This window comes from Lissotriton helveticus, chromosome 9 (assembly GCF_964261635.1).
Source record: "Lissotriton helveticus chromosome 9, aLisHel1.1, whole genome shotgun sequence".
NCBI lineage: Eukaryota > Metazoa > Chordata > Amphibia > Caudata > Salamandridae > Lissotriton > Lissotriton helveticus.
In genome coordinates this window covers 774,088,655-774,106,505 of record NC_136070.1, presented here as the reverse complement: position 1 = coordinate 774,106,505, position 17,851 = coordinate 774,088,655, and the positions used below count along the sequence as shown (strand labels likewise).

Here is a 17,851-nt window from a genome sequence, read left to right as displayed (position 1 = left end):
GAAATCACCCCACCAGTCCTCACCTTTTTGTGCTCTTTGCCCTACTCGGGTTGAGACGGTGGCGCACATTCTTTTTGAATGCCCCGATTATTGCGCACCTAGGAGGCGCTGGCTCAAACCCCTGTGTAGACTTTTAGGCACCCGCCAGCACATTGTGTCCTTACGTATTCTATCATCTGACACATCCGCCTTAGTGGTTTGTGGTGTGTCAAAATTTTTAAAGTGGTCTTGGTTGATTTGTGTAAAAAGGCTTTCTGTTTCAATTTAATTCTAATTCTAACTGTATTTTAACATCTAACTGTTTTTATTCTTTTTTTAACCAGTAAGAGATCGTTGTAAATAGTGCGATTTGTTTTATTACTTGTACAGCTTTTATGATATTTTACATATCGAAATAAAGCCTATCAATCAATCAATATTGTCATTGGCCGTTATAGCTGTCAACTGTCCTGAAGCACAGCTTTTAAAGTGTTTGACAGTGTGACACAAGATAACTCCCTTTATTGTTTTCTGATATAAATTGTGTGATTGCAGTTTTAATGGTTGTTTTATTGCAATCCTTCCCTTGGAGAGCATCTCTCAGCCTCCAGGAGCCTAACGTCCTTTCAAGTTCTGAAGGCAATGTCTCTGGAGATTGGTACAAGATCAGATATTGGAATTGGGAGTAGATCCATGGTCACTCTACCCCCCAGTAGTGTCGGTGTCCCCAAAAAGTGTCCGAGTCGGGTATATGTTGTATGAGATGCCGAATGACAGGTGTAACCTGAATCAGTGGGATTGAATTTATTCCAGATATCGATCTGGCCAGCTTGTTTCATTCATTCCATTCCCTTTGCTGTAAGAGCGCTTGATTATCCATATCTCTGGCCTGACCTTTCGTGCTCATTATGCATCAAACCCTCCGATTACCACCTTCCTATCCAGGGCCTGTCCCTATGTCTTGAAAACGGCCCATCTTTTGACAAGTGAAGCGTTATCGGCACAGGGATCCCCTCTTTTCACGAGGTCTTCCAGAGGGAGATGGAGCACAGCTCATCTGTACCCTTGTGCTACAGCCGAAGACGGTTGGTAATCGGGCTGCACCCCCCTCACCAATCCATCCAGTCCCCCTCACCAGTACATTGCATTCCGGTGGTAGGCCATAACTCCGCTCACTGGCTGCTTAGCCACTAGCCCATTTTTAGCTCTGCAGGTGAGCTTACACTGTAGCAGCTATCCTGTGTGCTTGCGACACAAACAACAAAATGGTCCTAATAGCAAAGTTCCTAAGTAAAAACGATTATATGTCCTGAATTAACGTTTTTCAATCATAACAAATTGGTTAATAAAGGAAAGAGAAAGCAAATACTCCAACACAAGAGGCAGAATTTATGCAAAACAATTTCAAATTGTATTCAGCAATTAGTAATGTATACACTTCTTTTTGATGTAAAGTTTGCTCCATTTTAAGCATAAAAAGTGATCATAGTAGTGCTCGTGTATAGGTGATGAAAGGTAAAGAAGAATCTAATTGAATGACACAATTCAATAAAAGAATCAGCAGCACTGTCAGACTAGTGCAAAACGCCTTTCTGAAGTCATGGTATATGATTACGTTTTTATCCATGAAAATGAAAAAGAGGTGGCTGTCTTAGTCTGCTCACTTCCTCTGTTTGGATATTGCTATTCAATCCAGGCTGAAAAGAATGTCAACGTTTTGACCCAAAATGGAAGAGGCCAGTTAGAACCTTTACCTCTGGGTCTTCATCAGAACGGGAAAGACGATACAAGCAACCTGTGAAAGGGGAGGGGTTCTAAAAAAAAATGTGAAACAGTAAATCAAGGGTGATGGATTAGAAATATTATGTGTGTGTCTCCTAAACATGCAGTGTGAGAAGCTGCCTTGGTATATGGTGGACACTTATGTAAGTGGGCACCTGGCACCAATCCAGGCAACCCTTAAGGGGATTTTAGTTGTCTTAGACAACCTTGGATAGCTCTTGGAGTGGTAGCTGTGGAGAGCAGCCTTTAGGCTTAGTCCAGAAGGAGTGTAAAGCAGCTTGTTTTACCAGAACATAATCTTATCGGTATAGATTAAGGGAAAAAGAACCACACAGTGTATTGATAAAAATATGTATTTATTATAAGATGCACACATACAGATATCTCCTAGCCGTAAATATACACAATGCACGCAATACTTTTCAATAGAAACAGGTAAGTAGCACTTAATACACAGTGGTCACCAGGGGGAGACCAAACCATATACTAAAATAGTGGTATGCGAACCACAACTCTAGTCAAGACTACTATACCCAGAAGACGTAGAAGTGCTTGGGGACCCAAGGAAGCACATGAGGTAAGTAACCATGAACCCCACAGAGGCCACGTGCAGAGTGCAAACACAACTGGGGGCTCAATACAAGTCAATGGGTAAGTCACAGTTACAATTTTAATGAAAAAGGGTCCGTCCGAGTGGACCCTGAAGAAACCCAGTGGAAGACAGAAGGTTGGACAGCTACCCCACCCATGGATACCCTAGGAACCAGGATACATACACCAGGTGCATAGGTTTGAAATGGCGTCGGAAACCGCAGTCGAACCCAATGGAGGACTTCAGGAAGATGCCGCTGCTGTAGAAGGTGAAACTGTCTGGTGAAACCCAAAGGTGGATTCTGGAGGAGAAGTACCTGCAAGCAGAGGGGACAGGAGGCACGGACGTCGATACCCACCGATATCGAGTGTTGCAGGAGTGATGACGGTGACTTTGGGGCTGCAGCTGTGAGGACCAAGCAACGCTGTGAAAGACCAGAAGCCCTTCATGAGCTGTCCCATGTCGGATGTCAAGAGTTGAGGGGTCGGTGTTCGTGAAGAGCACCAACAAGCCTTGGCAACTGCAAACAATGTGGAAAGCGAAGAAGGTGCAGTGTCGGGACCAGCAAGGTCCAGTTGACTCACCACAAGCAGGGGAGTCAGGGCAGGCCCAAGCAATCAGGGAAGCCCTCAGAATTCAAAGATGACCCTCAAGAGGACCCACAGGCCGGATGCACTGGAGTCGCAAGAGGACCTCGGGCAGCTCACCAAAGATGCAGGCCCAAGGTGCAAGCGATGCGGTGAGGACAAAGATCTTGGTCACAGGCGATGCTTGAGGTTGGGGCTACTTGGAGCCTGAAGATCTTGGTGGAAGAAAGCCAACAAGCCTTTGCAACTGCAAGTGGACGCGGTACACAGGGGTTAGGTTCCTGCAGCCCTGACAAGGGATACTGGCTTCAAACTTGGTGACAGGACAGGGCAGGCCTCTAGGGATGTGGAAAACCACCACCTGTGTTGCTGAGCCTTTCGGAGTTCGTTGGAGCCCAGGATCAGCAGACCGGTCAACTTAGTTGCGGTGCCTACAGATGCAGGGAAGAGACTCCAAGTGTGAGGCTAATATCCCTCTCCGGTACTGCAGGAACCAAACCCCTGTGCACCTCGTTGACTTGCAGTTGCCATGGCTTGTTGGCTTCCTTCCACCAAGATCTTTGGGTTCCAAGTAGCCTCAACCTCACGCATCCCCTGTGACCAAGATCTTCGTCCTCACCACATCACTTGTACAGTGGGCCTGCATCTTTGGTGAGCTGCTCGAGGTCTTGCGACTCCAGTGCCTCCGGCCTGTGGGTCCTCTTGAGGGTCATCTTTGAATTCTGTGGGCTCCCCTGATTGGTCGGTTCTGCCCTGACTCCTCTGCATGTGATGAGTCAGCTGGACCTTGCTGGTACGGACAGCTGCAGCTCCAAGGTCACTGTCATTTCTCCTGCAACACTCTATATCGGTGGGCATTCATCTTCCGTGCCTCCTGGTCACTCCTGAGTTGCCTAGACTCTGTCCCCTCTGCTTGCAGGTACTTCTCCTCCTAAATCCTCTGTTGGGTTCAACCAGACACTTTCACCTTCTTCCTGAATTCCTCCATTGGGTTTGACTGCAATTTCCGATGCCACTTCACACCTATGCATCCGGCTTCCCTATTATTGGTATCTTGGTTCCTAGGGTATCCACGGGTGGGGTGGCTCTCTAACCTTCTGTCTTCAATGGGATTTCTTCAGGGTCCATTGGGGGAGGATCCTTCTTCTTTAAAATTGCAACCCCGACTTACCCGTTGACTTGTATTGAGCCCGCTGTATTGTTCCCACTCTGCACATGGCCTCCGGGAGGTTCCTGGTTACTTACCTCGGTTGCTTCCTTGGGTCCCCGGCACTTCTACGTCTTTTGGGTATAGTCTTGACTGGAGTCATGGTTCGCATACCACCATTTTAGTGTATGGTTTGGTCTCCCCCTGGTGACCACTGTGTATCACGTGCTACTTACCTGTTTCTATTGAAAAGTATTGTGTATATCTCCTGCTAGGAGATATCTGTATTTGTTAGTGAGTGTCTATAATAAATACATATTTTTATAACTACGCTTTGTGCTTCTTTTTCACTTCATCTATACCTAAAAGATTATGTTCTGGTAAAACAAGCTGCTTTACACTCCTTCTCGACTAAGCCCGAAGGCTGCTTTCCACATCTACCACTTGGTGAGTTTCCTAATGTTGTCTAAGACCACTAAATTCACCATAAGGGTTGTCTGGATTGGTGCAAGGTGCCCACTTACACAAGTGTACACCATATACCAAGCCAGCTTCTCACATGCAGCAACTGACTTTGAGTGGTGCACTGCCCGGACACAGCACAGAGAACCTGATGTGGGGGGCGAAGAGTATACCTTCGTCTGGAAGGTATACTCTTTAAGAATCTAAAAAAGTGACAAATCATGATCTTGCGTACCTGGACCGCTCCTGTTGCCCTAGGTGAGCAGTGCAGTCCAGGGTCAGTCACAGCAGCCCAGATATTTCAAGGTGGGTTCTTTTCTGTTCGCCGATCAGTTTCTGACTTTGGGGTGTCTTTGGCCAGCTCTTGATGGCAGAGCAGGGAAAACACGTCCTACCCATCCGCCTTCTTGGCCATGCCCTGACTTTCAGATTTCCCTAACCATGAGTCGCAGACAATCAAGTATTCCATTGTAAAAGGAAAGATTGCAATGTTGGGGCACAAGTGTAACTTGACGGATTTCACGCAAATAGGTGACATCTTTAAGATATTTATTTAGTTGTTAAGATCCATAGAAACAGCCCCACCAGGAGCAGCCTGCTAGCTGCTCAGCCCATCTTCCAACTGACAACACTCACACCAGGCACCAAATCATTCTACTTATGTCAATCATACCATCATTCCACACCGAACACTCACACTGACTGAGCAGCTAGTGACAAGGTAAAGTTGAACACTAAACATAACATGAAGATACTGCAGTATCTTCCCCCTTTACAATTTAAAATAAATTAAACAATACAAAAATGAACACCAACTATACACAAAATATACAGATGAAAATAATAGTCTAAAACCCAGGGGTAAATGGTAAAAACCAGACCACGAGAGGGAACCGACTAGACTAAGGATGAGAGAAGAGTGAAAAGATAAACACAACCTAACACCATTCTCCTCCTTAAATAAAAAAATAATAAATCATGAAGCGCAAGGCCACTTACACAGAAGAAACACATGAAGCGCTGTGCGACTTACATAGAGCAACGTGTGAGGCTCAGGGTGACTTAAACTCTACAAAAACACATAAAGCGCAGGGCGACTTACACCGAACAACAAGTGAGGCGCAGTGCGGCTTACACACAACAAACAAAAACATGTGAGGCGCAGGGCGACTTACACACAAAGTGAAAATGGGGCAACACCCATAACAACACATCCTATGTAGGGATGTACTCTTGTACATGTAAATGGGGCTAAAACCCATAACCTAACCCTGTGTAAGGGTTACCAACATAAACACATGTATATGGGAACTAACCCATGAGCCTACCTCTATGTAGAGGTCACGAAATGTATAATGTAAGAATGGGACTATGACCCAAACCCATCCTTCATGTAAGGGATAACACTGTGATTGGACTATTACCCAAACCCATCCCTCGTGTAAGGGATAAAACTGTGATGAACACCCACAAAACACATGGGCTACCCATCCATAGAATAGTGTAAATCTGTGGCATCACGAAATACGGAAATGTTGGATAGTTAATACAGTTCAATAACTGTAGAACATTACTAAACTTTGACCCACGCCATTGAGCGACCTCTCACCCGAGGTGAACTACTAGGCTAGAAACACTCTAGCAAAAGGGAACTTACTTGTGCCTTAAATAACTCCTCATACAAACACTGTAGAGCGAAATAGGTAACCTGCAATAGAAGCTTCGGACCTCAGACCTGGTAAAACTCAATTTGAACAGGCAGTCAAAGTACATGGTGAGTCTGTCACGTGTGCCACACCTTTTAGTACCACAACTGACAAACATCACACCAAGGACAAGTGTGAGAAAAACTCCTTGGAGAACGGCAGTTTAGTCAAAGTCGACTCTGACACCAGACGGCAGCCAAAGAGAAGAACACTGTCACTCACCACCGGAACACTAGGCAGTGTCCACTGGCTTCCATACGTTGGGCCAACTGTCCTCAGAGAACGTTGAGCGACCCTCGCCGGTGACAACCATGACCCTTCATCCCCCGCAGGGCCGCTCCTTGTGTGGTGCAAGAAAACCAACAGAGACACGCAAAAGACGTCGCACTCGCGCTGAAGACGTGGTTGGCAAATTGAAGTAAAACAGAGGCAGCCAACCAAAACATGGCGGCACGTCATCCATATTGTGCCGTATGGCTCACTGCACATCTCTGCTGGAAAGCTTTAGATAGGCAGCAGTACAGAAGGAGAGTCGTCATAGAAGACACCAAAGCAGCTCCGCGTGACTCCATAAATGAGGTAAGAAGAACGCTCTGCAATGCAAATTCAAACTGCAGCATAGCTTAGAAAAACAAGCATAGGTAAATCAAACCAAAGACGATAAACATCTCACCAAAGCTGGCTCCTTATATTAGAAAAACACACTCAGGAATGCAACCTCGAGTGTAAGATGCCACATTACACTGCGGTTGAATACAGATGCAAACACTGCGCTTGCATAACGTCGGGTTTTATTACTTCGAGTGCACAACTGTTCAAATCCACAACGGTTTACTATATTACAGGCAGAAAAATGCCCACACAGCAACACTCCAGCTCGTGTAACTGGAACAGAGCATAAAACTTGATAGATCCCTTGAGTCTTCTAAAAAAAAACGGCAAGCGCTTTCAATATGTAACACTACAGCTGCCGAGCACAGTCACATGTAAAAGAAATGTGCCCAGAACCATGCGGATCCAGTGTGGTCCTTGTAGATACTCACGTTGGTACAGCTTCCAACATGCCACAAATGACAGGGTCGATGAATACTCCATCTGTGCAGCCACTGCACGTAGTTTGTAGTGACTAGCTGATCCAGGGCCTGTAGACCTCAAGAAAACGCCGTGGCTGGTTCTCCCACATGTGGCAATAGTGTGCCTTACACCACCTACTCACAAATTGTTTTTATAAATCCAATGGAGCATATACAGGCTGGGCAATGGTGGTTGGGCCGTCCATTGACATGGACACTGGTGGGGTTGGCTTGCCTGTAGTAGCCCCAAACTTGCTTATTGTAGTTGCTGTAGTTTCTTTTAGTTCCTCTTGATTTGTGTAGATCCTCTTGCTTCATGTCCAGTTGTAAACAGCTTCTAAACCCTTTAAGATGCTCGGGTCCATGTCCAGTCGTCACCAAATGTAACATGATGGATTCTACGCAAATAGGTGACATCTTTAAGATATTTATTGAGTAATTACGATCCATAGAAACATCCTCACCAGGAGCAACCTGACAACACTCACACCAGGCACCCAAGCATTCCACTCATGTCAATCATACCAACATTCCACACAGAACACTCACACGGGCTGAGCAGCTAGTAACGAGGTAAAGTTGAACACTATAAACATAACATAAAGATACTACAACAAGCCTGCACGTTTGTCAGAGGTATGTAAACAGGGTCAGTGCCAAGGCACCTTCACTTTTTCATCAGAACAGTTTGCTTCAACTATGGTGTTGAGTACTAGGCAGCAGTCATTCAACGCAGAGCAGATTTCCAGTTGAGTCAGCACTTAGTGAACAACATCTTCATCTGAATCTACGGGATATCCACACCTTCTGCCAACCCCAGGATCTTCTATGCTTGACAATCTTTCCATTTTTTATAGCCTCCTTCATGCATACATAATCTGTACGTCTGATGGGGCTGCCCCTTCTGAAATGTATCCTTACGTAGGTGAGGGGTGATATGGTTATCACCTCTGGATTGTGATGATCTCTTCTAGGTCAGAAACAAAAAAGGGAAAATGCTTGAATTTATAATTATTGGCAGATGCTCCGGGTGCTTTCTATCCTTTATTTTGCTTTCTGTGCTTCTACAGAGTGAAATCAACAATGGTCACACCATCTTGCTCTCACCACAAAAAGGACAGTGTAGCTCAGAGTGGTAGGCTGCATCCCTAAGCATGGGAACACACGAAATTCGGACATTTTTTCTGCTTTGTTGATCCTCATCAGTGAGGTATCTTCACCCAGGAGAGCTTGTTCTATTTATCAAGTCATTTTACATGCTGATCCTCATGATGGCATCTGTGGCAGTTTCCTTTGAATGCTGTCAAATACAGTTGTGGGCTAGAGTGTATATTTCATCTGCTGCACTGCTGCACTGGACTACTTAAAATCTGGATACATAGGTTTCGCTCTGTGAGGGCATACAGGTGACAGACGACATGTTAAAGTGTTATATTCTGTTTTAATCTTTTCTCACGCTTCCTGTTTCCCATTCTCTTTTCATAATTCTCAAGGCGGAAAATCTACTTCTGGATGCTGACGCCAATATCAAGATTGCCGACTTTGGCTTCAGCAACGAGTTCACACTGGGATCGAAGCTGGACACTTTCTGTGGGAGCCCACCATATGCTGCCCCCGAGCTTTTCCAGGGCAAGAAGTATGATGGGCCTGAGGTGGATATTTGGAGCCTGGGCGTCATTCTGTACACACTGGTCAGCGGCTCACTACCCTTCGATGGCCAGAACCTCAAGGTGAGTCTGTATACCTCGGTTGGCCTTACTGAAGGTCATTCGCCACTGATGATGTTTGTTTGTTTTTACCTCCACATCATCTCCATCCACTTATAAATGGATGCCTTCACTTCATAAGAAAAAGGTGTCTTCTCATAAGTGGATGTGCCATTTCCTGAGCAGGGTGTCTCTCAAAAGTATGTGGCCCAGTTGCTGGTTAGGGGCACTCACTCGTGCAGAATGCCCACTAGATGACTGGTGCTCCCGGTGTGACTGGTCCTCCTGTGAGGAGAGGAAGCCTCCCTCCTGTGTGGTTTGTGCCCCACCTCAAATGTAGGCATACTCCCTTATTGGAGAATATAACCCCAGGATAATATGTTTGTTCCCCTGACGGGGAGGCATGGCTATCCTTCAGAGGAGGGTATACCCAGTCAAAGGTAGGTGCATACTCTCATAGGTGTGGCGCCTACCTTAGAGATGGGCTTTCTCTTTCATAGCAGGTTGCATCCCCTCTGATGTTAATATAATCCTCCATTGGTGGGCCCCTTCCCGTGCAGAAACCCAGTTGTTGCTGGATTCCCCCATTGCTGGATAGAAGCCCTTCTTATTCAAAGGTCTTGTTCTCCTAAGTCTTGTGACTCTGTCATTGAATGGGGGTTCCCCTATCATTAATGGGTTCTTCTGTTGGATAGTGGACACACCCTTTTGTGAGCTGCTTAGTCTGATTATTCTTCAGTGTAGTTCATTCAGTGTCAACTGCAACTCTGGTTTCCCTCGGTGCTTGCATTTAGCAATGAATGACTTTCATTCTTCTCATTGCACCTTGGTCCTCCTTGTTTGTTGGGAATCGATGGTTGTTCATAGTACTCCTTGCTGACTAGTCCTCCTCATCGGTGCATAGTTGTACACAATTGTCCCGACTGGGGAGAGAGCCACATCATCCTATGGTAGTATTGTTAACAGATTGACACCAGGCTGAGGCAGGGAAACATATTTTTGCTTGTTTAACGCCTTTTATGTAACATATATCAGCGTATTCTGGGGGTTATAGTCTTGGTCCAGTTAAATTGGACCAACAGGGCTAACACATCTGAAAACAATAATTTGTAAAATGGAATCTCAGGACTGGTAGCATTGCTTCCAGGTAACACATGGTCGTATGTCAATCCTAGGCGTGATGCTCTACATGGCGGGTGGACCTTTCCTTCTAAGGTGTGTGAAGCCCCCTGTAGGTCACTGGAAGATGAACCCTTCGCTTGGATTTCTGGTGTAGCATTAGGATGATGGCACAATTCCCTTAACTTGCGCAGCAGTTGTCTCATTGCCGAGATCTGACTTCCCGGAGCCAGCCCTGTAAAAGGGGGCGAAAACGGCAAACGTGTTTCCTAAACATTGGACCTCATCGGAAATCTGTTCTGACACATGGTGTGTTTTTAGAAACGACGTTTTCTCTTAAGTCCGCTCTTTTATCTTCCACCCTCTCTGCTTCCAGGAGCTGCGCGAGAGAGTCCTGCGAGGGAAGTACCGTGTCCCATTCTATATGTCCACAGACTGCGAGAACATTCTGCGGCGGTTCCTAGTCCTCAATCCCACTAAACGATGCACCCTGGAGGTGAGTAACTCCATCACTGTCAGGTTACCGCCCACTCTGCTTTATGTGCCCAGTGTTAACCCTTTCCTCTGTTTTATCGTTCACTGTTTGATTTCCTTTTATTCCTCTCAAAAGTTTGTGTCTTCCATTCTATCCTGATCTCTTATTACTGTTTTGTTGTCAGATTTCCTCTTTATAAGTTTTTTTTATTTGAATTCCATCATTTTCTTGTTTTTCTTCCGTTTGCTTGCCACTTTCCCTTCTCTTTTGCCTCTTCTTCGCTTTCCTCTCCTTTTTAAAGGGCGTATTGTATAATTGCCATAATATTTCTGATTATACCCTGCTGAGTTGACTTTGCAAAGACTTTTAGAGAACTACAATTAGTATAATAAGCTCCTGACGCTAATTACAGAGCAACAGCTTGGCTGCAGGACCCAAGACTGGGAATACCCGAGACAAGAACAGTGTGTAGCACGCTTTCTCCTGCTCTGGACTTGAGGGTTGGATTGAGGGCGGGAGGAGGAGTTGTGGGTGGATCCATTTCCTTAAAACCTCAGTTGATGTAGAAATATGAGGCAGTGGATTCAGATCTGTGAATTCGCCACAGAGTTTATATGCAGCCCCACTGTAACATGCAAGAGTGTGGATACGAGGTGTGTTCTTAGGCCTGTTTCTAACCGGAACCCAAAGACTGGGCTCAAGTGTTATCTGTTAGGGCACCGCAACTTGACTTGTTTTCAATGTGCTTCAGACAAAATGCAAGGAACATTGGTAAGTCGACTTTGTGACAGTCGATATTTCAGAGCAGTGCCCTGCCAGAAATGTATCCCACATGGGCCCCAACTACATGTTGGGCAGATGTAGGTGCATAGATGCTGGGTGATTGGAATTAACGATTCCAGGCGGTTCCCACTCCTAAACCTGCCTATTCAAGGTTAATCCCTATAGAATGAGGAATTACCACGCGGACCAGATATTACCAAGGTAAAATTCTGCACAGTATTCTTTCCCATGCACATTAATGCTTCCATTTACCACCTACTCGGAGCAAGTGATAGAAGTGATGTGGTCAGCGGCGACAAGGAAGGTGTCGAAGGAGGGACAGAGCAGGCTTTAGCAGACAGAGGGGAGAATTACATGCTCTCTGTGCCATCGCAAGGGTTGGCTGCTGGCCGGGCACCTCTGTGGCCTGATCCAATTCAGTTTTGATCAGCTGGAACTTCATAGCAGGATAATGGTTAACATTGTTATAATCTGACAACTTGATATCCCAAACAGGGTTTCAGATCTCCCAGTTTGTTATTATAACCATTCTGTCAAAACATACAGATCTTACACTGAGGCTTTGGTAACCCTTTGGGCCTTATGTAAAGGTTGTCAGTAATAGAATGGGTGTCCTGTCTATCAACCTTTGGCATCCAGTGCCTAATTCAGGAGTCATGGTAGGTTGGTTTTCCCAAAGGCAGAGCTGCCATTGAGAAAACCCTCACTGCTGAGTAGTCGCTGGTGAATTGTATTGTAGAGCATAGATCGCGGTCTACATCTTGGGGGGTGGGGTGGAGGTGGCGGGGCGGTCCTTTGTTGAAAGGCTGATGAATAGAAGTGTGGGCTGTTGGGAAGCATTTTATAATCATGCATGATTGACATGAGTGGTGCATCAGCAGGCCTAGTCATAATGGTGGGAAAAAGATTGATGGATTTAATGCATGAATCTTAAATTAATTTATTGATTGATCAGGTGTATTTGGCATTGGAAGGCCCACCCTATTTAACGCTAGCCATCTCAGTCTATGGCTTTTTTCTGTCCGGGACGTCCATGTACATGGTTGTGTTACCAGACAGTAAAATGCTTAAATATCCCTAGTCAATCAATAAATCAATCTTTATTCGACTGTTAAGAATAATCCTAAAAGAACAACAACAGTAAAATACAAATTGATAACACCTAACATTCAATTCAAAGATGGCACATATCCATTAAATTAGATAAAAAAGCATCATAACATAACCTAGTCATATCCACAGTGCCCCGGAAGAAAGCGATCATCAATAGTTTTTTCGGTTTTGTCTTTGGAGAAGAAAAAAAGTGCCAACAGGTTCACTATGATGTTATGACAAGACCCAACCGCTGCAATTGTGTTTTTTCGTCAACACATCAGCGAACTTTAAATATACAGCTGGCGAGCAGGATTTGGCTGGACTGGTGGAGGGAAGGCCTTGGCACGCCCATCTATATGACAGCTGCTGCCACAAAGGCTAATGAGGGCCTGATTGTCTTCCACATGAATCAATTCTAGATTCGCATGCAGTGCGTCATACTCTTTCATAATGAAGTTCCATTGGTTTGGTTAAAAAACGCTGGAATCTTAAGATTGTATTCCTCCTCACATCAGGTTTGGAAGAATGCGTGCCGTCAGTACCTAAGCAACGCTACTCATTAGTGATCGACATTTTTGCTTTTAGCTGAGCCAAAGATTGCCCAATAGGTACAATTAACCTTCCTAAGGCTGGGAAGGCCGCAGCCACCTACACTCAGACGACCATAAGCCAATGTTTTTCAAAACGTGCTTGACTAAGGCATCGCAGCTATTTCAAAGTCATGGGACTTGAGGCACAAGCCAGAGTCTGTTTATGTGAAACAAAAAGGGGGGAGCTTCATTAAGTTAACTCTCTAGGCACCAAGTTAAGTAGTACTCCTCAATGCTCTTGTAAAGCACTCTAGGATCCAGCATTCGAAATGTCTTAGACTTCGCACCAAAAAGATATCCTCTCCTATCCAGAACATGTCTCAGCAGGTTGTGAAGTGAGAAAGGCCAGAGTGGTACCAGTCCCGCAGAGGAGCATACTTTGTTTGTGCTTGACTGGTGGGTAAAGGCAATCCAGATCTTTGAAAGACATTATATCAATCTATGAAAAATGTTTTTGTTTCTGCAAAAAGGTGAAATCTATGGGCTTCATCCTGAAAGACTGGTAGGGACATTGTATTTCCCACCGATTGGCAAGTCTTGCCACCAGTGCCCTTCAGAGGAGGGGAGTTGACCCTTTGGCCCAGCTCTCACTTTACACCCATGCTTTTTCCTCTCTGTTTAATGATCCAACCTTTTCTCATCCTTCTGTGTCCCTTTGTCTCTCATTAGTCATGTCTCTTTCCCTCTACTCCACCCCTTATTATTCCCCTTTCCCCCCCTTTTACCTTCAAGCACATCTCTTTCCTATTGTGTCCTTTCGTTTCTCATCACGGCTGGCTCTTATTTCATCCTCTCTTTGCACCGTTGTTTAATGTGCCCCAACTCTTACTTACATACCTTGTCCCTAATGAGCCTCCTGCTCTGTGGCGCATCAAGAACACTCCAAAATCGCTTATACTGACCCATTTTTGCTGTGTATATTTTTCTTTCCTTAACAGCAAATCATGAAGGACAAATGGATAAATGTGGGCTACGATGGGGACGATCTTAAGCCGTACAAGGAGCCAGAGGAGGACTTTGGAGACACTAAGCGAATTGGTAAGCATCTCTTCCTGCTAAGGAATACATTACCTGTCCACACATGAACAGACATTTAATGTGGTTCAGGCGAGTATAGATCTGAGATGCTAGAAGCATAGGGATGTAGAATCTCACTTCAGATAGCAATGCCCACTTAGCCAATCTATACTGGATATTTGCAGTCAGATATTGACACCAGCAACTCGCATGGTTCGATGTTCGACTATATCTCTTCATTGCCTTGTTTCATGAATTTACAGGTCTTGGCCACCTCAAGTCCATATGGATACTGTTTTTCACACTCCCTAACCTCACTCTGATACCATGTTTTTAAATAATAATCTGTTCAACGCCTACCTACCTCCACTTGCAGGCATCAACTGCGCTCACTAATCAACATCATATCCTAAGCTGATGACACCCAGCTCATACTCTCCCTCTCTGACAAGACACCATATACCTGGTCCAATTTCTCTGCCAGTATGACTGAATTTGCTACATGGATAAAAAAATAACTGCACTAGACATGACAGAAATAGTAATTTACTGCAAAGACACCTTGCTCTCTGACTCCATCTGGTAGCCTGCCAAACTCTGACCCACACTCCTCACAGCAACTCATGATAAGAACTTACAAATTTGAATGCACTCTCCATCTCCAGCTTTCACAGACTCAAGATGCTCTAGAAGATCTTAAAATGCCTCCCAACCAACACTCGCAGAACTGTCATCCAAACCCTCAACACCAGTAAGCTGGACCACGGCAGCACACTCTATGCTGGAATCAACGCTCAATTGACCAGAAGACTTCGGACAATATAAAACTCTGAACCAGGCACACCCTAAAACTACTGGCATGCTCTCACATCACCCCGCATATCAAAGAGCTCCATTGACTCTCAATTCACAAACTGCATTCTTCAAACTCCCTATGTACACACACAAAGCCCTACAGAATACTAGACCCACGTACCTCCGCTACTGCATAAACTTCCAAAAATCTTCCAGACAACTCCTCTCAGCTGAACTCTAACTCGAAAAGCGAAACTGTACATCATCGAACACAAGAAGAAGTTGCAAGCCTCACGTTAAGTCCCATTTCAGGTCGAGGGTGTGGACCTGCTTACGACCTCTTAGGGTTCCCCTAAGAGGTCTACTTTGAGGTCAAAATCCTCTGGTAAATCAAAGTTGAAGTCCCAACATTTGATAGCAGTTGATTGATCAAACTGCACATCCAATGACTAGTATAGCAGTACTCACAAAATACATTATATAGTAATATGAAAATGTACAAAATTGGGTGCCACATTGCACAATACCCTTCTTGGCTAAAGGATACACAACAGAGTGTGGTCAGACACCGCACCCAATGCAATGTCAGGATGGTCCAGAGCACACCGTAAAAGTTGATAGGCCATCTAAACCGAAAATTAGTTTTTGGGGTTTTATTCTAGTTTCAAAATGACCAAAACATTTCTAAAAATCTTACAATGTCCACAGAAAATCCAACAGTGATAACACTAGAAGAAGTAAACCAAGAGGACTAATTCTGTGGTGTTGTATGGGTTTGCTGTTGAAAGCCTCACATGTTGTATTTTGTGATGCACTAAGAAGGTATTTGTACAGATTGAAGATTTCTTACAGAAGATGTAAAGCCAGCAAAACATGGAGAAGGTATTTGTGCACATGGACGATTTCTTGAACCAGAGAGTCAGCCAACACATGTTTAGTCCAGTTGACTTTTTTAAGGCGTAAGTCCTTTATTGTACCAGTCAAAACGAAGGCAGTTTCCAATGTAAATACGTATTCAGTGTAGACAAGAATCACAAATGAGAAAGGAATGCTCGTACAGCGTGGTCGCAGCAGGTTGCATAAGAACCACAATGTTATTCGGACTCACTCCAGCTCTCCAGTTGTAGAGTCAATTCCTCATCAACAATGCCATGCTGAATTGAAGCCTTTAAATAGGCCATGTTGCAGGTACTTGGCACTCTTCTGATGCAACCTCTGGCTCCGAAGATCCCCGGGTCCCTCTGCGTGGTTACTGCCAGCAAATCCATTCTCGGTGAGACCCGACCCCCTTGGACCGGTCAAGGGCCTCGTACCAACCAGACTTCCAACCTAGCTCCTCAACCTAGTTCGGTCCCTCTGTTTCAACACTTGTACACAAGCACCAAAGGATGATCCAGCACTAGCTCGGATGTCTGACACTGAACCGACTTCACACAAATCCTTAATGTGATGCTGTGAAATCACTAAATCGTAACCAGTCACCATACTGCCTGATTCTAATTCTATGCCACTGCTAGAACAGTCTAGCTATTGGAAGTTTCATTGTCTTAGTGACTCTGATTCTAACCAAAGCTTGCCACCCCTCCAGAGATGAGGGGGGGGGGTGGTTGGGATGGGAATGATATACACCCTCATTTTGATCATTTTTACATAGACTTACAAGAGGCCAATGGGCACAATACCTTTCCTGATACAGGGTTGAAAACGCTTTTTGGCCCTCCTCTAGATAAGACTGCTCCTTTTGCAGGGGTAAGAAGATTTGGAGCTGAGGTCTTGGACCTACAGCTACCCTCTAGAGAGGATAAGACAAATATTCCTAAAGAAGATGTGCAGCCTGTGTCTGCCACATCTGAGCCCTTGCTCCTGTTTAATGAGGCCCTCAATTGCACTTTAATGGGTACTTGGTTCTCGGTGGATCTGTTGTTGGCCAGACATCACACACTGGCACCTGGCGACCCAGATTTCCGCACTAAATATCGTAGTCCTGAGAGTATGTTTGTTATGGCTTCAACCAGCAAAGTGAACCCCTACTAATTTTCCACAACTCCCCCGATTAGGGACTTTTAAGAGGATTGAAGCATTCTGAAAATGATTGTTCTCTTCAGCTAGCCCAACATTGAGAGCGTTCAGTGCAGTATGATTGTTAGGCAGATATTTGCACGCCATCTAGGACCTGCTTAGCAAGATCTTGCCTGCATTCGCAGAAGACCTAAGAGCTTCACAATCAAAACTATTCATCATGATCAAGATGCGGCCAAATAAGTAATTCATGCTGGCTATGATACTGCTATTATCTGAGAAGAGCAGTTGGTACTAGTAAATGAATGAACGCGTGGCACTTTCCAGCCATATATGGATGCTTTCCACAGGATTCTCTGGAGACGTTCAGATGTCTCTCATTGATATGCGTTTCGATGGCTCACGCCTGTTGGGTGAAAAAGCTGCTTGGGCATTAGAACATTTCATAGAGGCCACTGCATGTTCTGGGGCTCTTTTGACTTCTGACAAACAGTTTCCTTACCAATTTTTGAATTTCCTAGGCTATTCTAGGGATCTGGTGTGTAGGCAACATCAGCCTCCCTAGCCTCTCCAACAATCACTGCAATCCTTTTGGGGCCAAGGACGTGGATCAGATAGGCATCATGGAGGCCATCAAAGTTACCAGTCCTTCCAGTTCTTTTCCCCTGCAGCAGCTGCTACCAAGGCGCTTCAGCTTGCCATTAATGGTGGACAGCTATCCTGTGGAAGGCAGGGTCCAGCACTTTCTCTCGGGGTAGTGATCCATCACATCCAACTGATGGGTCCTTCAAACATGAATGTGCTCTACCCTTTGTAGAGCGCAGCTACCTTATCGTTCTGGTGCGCTGAATCACAGCCACCCACTCATTAGAACGAATATCAAAATTACACATCTCCATTCCTTTGCAAGAAATATAACTTTTA

At 45.1% G+C, this 17,851-nt stretch overlaps 1 protein-coding gene and 1 long non-coding RNA gene across 3 annotated transcripts in view; one reads left to right on the top strand and one right to left on the bottom strand.

Annotated features, from left to right (window-relative positions):
• Positions 1-6,587, bottom strand: part of LOC144781859 (uncharacterized) — a 302,411-nt gene extending 295,824 nt beyond the window's left edge. The window contains exon 1 of the long non-coding RNA XR_013601077.1: positions 6,478-6,587. This is a non-coding gene — a long non-coding RNA (uncharacterized LOC144781859). The remainder of the gene's footprint in view (positions 1-6,477) is intronic.
• Positions 1-17,851, top strand: part of MARK4 (microtubule affinity regulating kinase 4) — an 811,738-nt gene that overhangs the window by 455,635 nt on the left and 338,252 nt on the right. For both annotated transcript variants that reach the window (XM_078660898.1, XM_078660899.1), the window contains exons 8-10: positions 8,822-9,058; positions 10,530-10,649; positions 14,035-14,134. In XM_078660898.1, the coding sequence (XP_078517024.1) occupies positions 8,822-9,058; positions 10,530-10,649; positions 14,035-14,134 (457 nt within the window). The remainder of the gene's footprint in view (positions 1-8,821; positions 9,059-10,529; positions 10,650-14,034; positions 14,135-17,851) is intronic.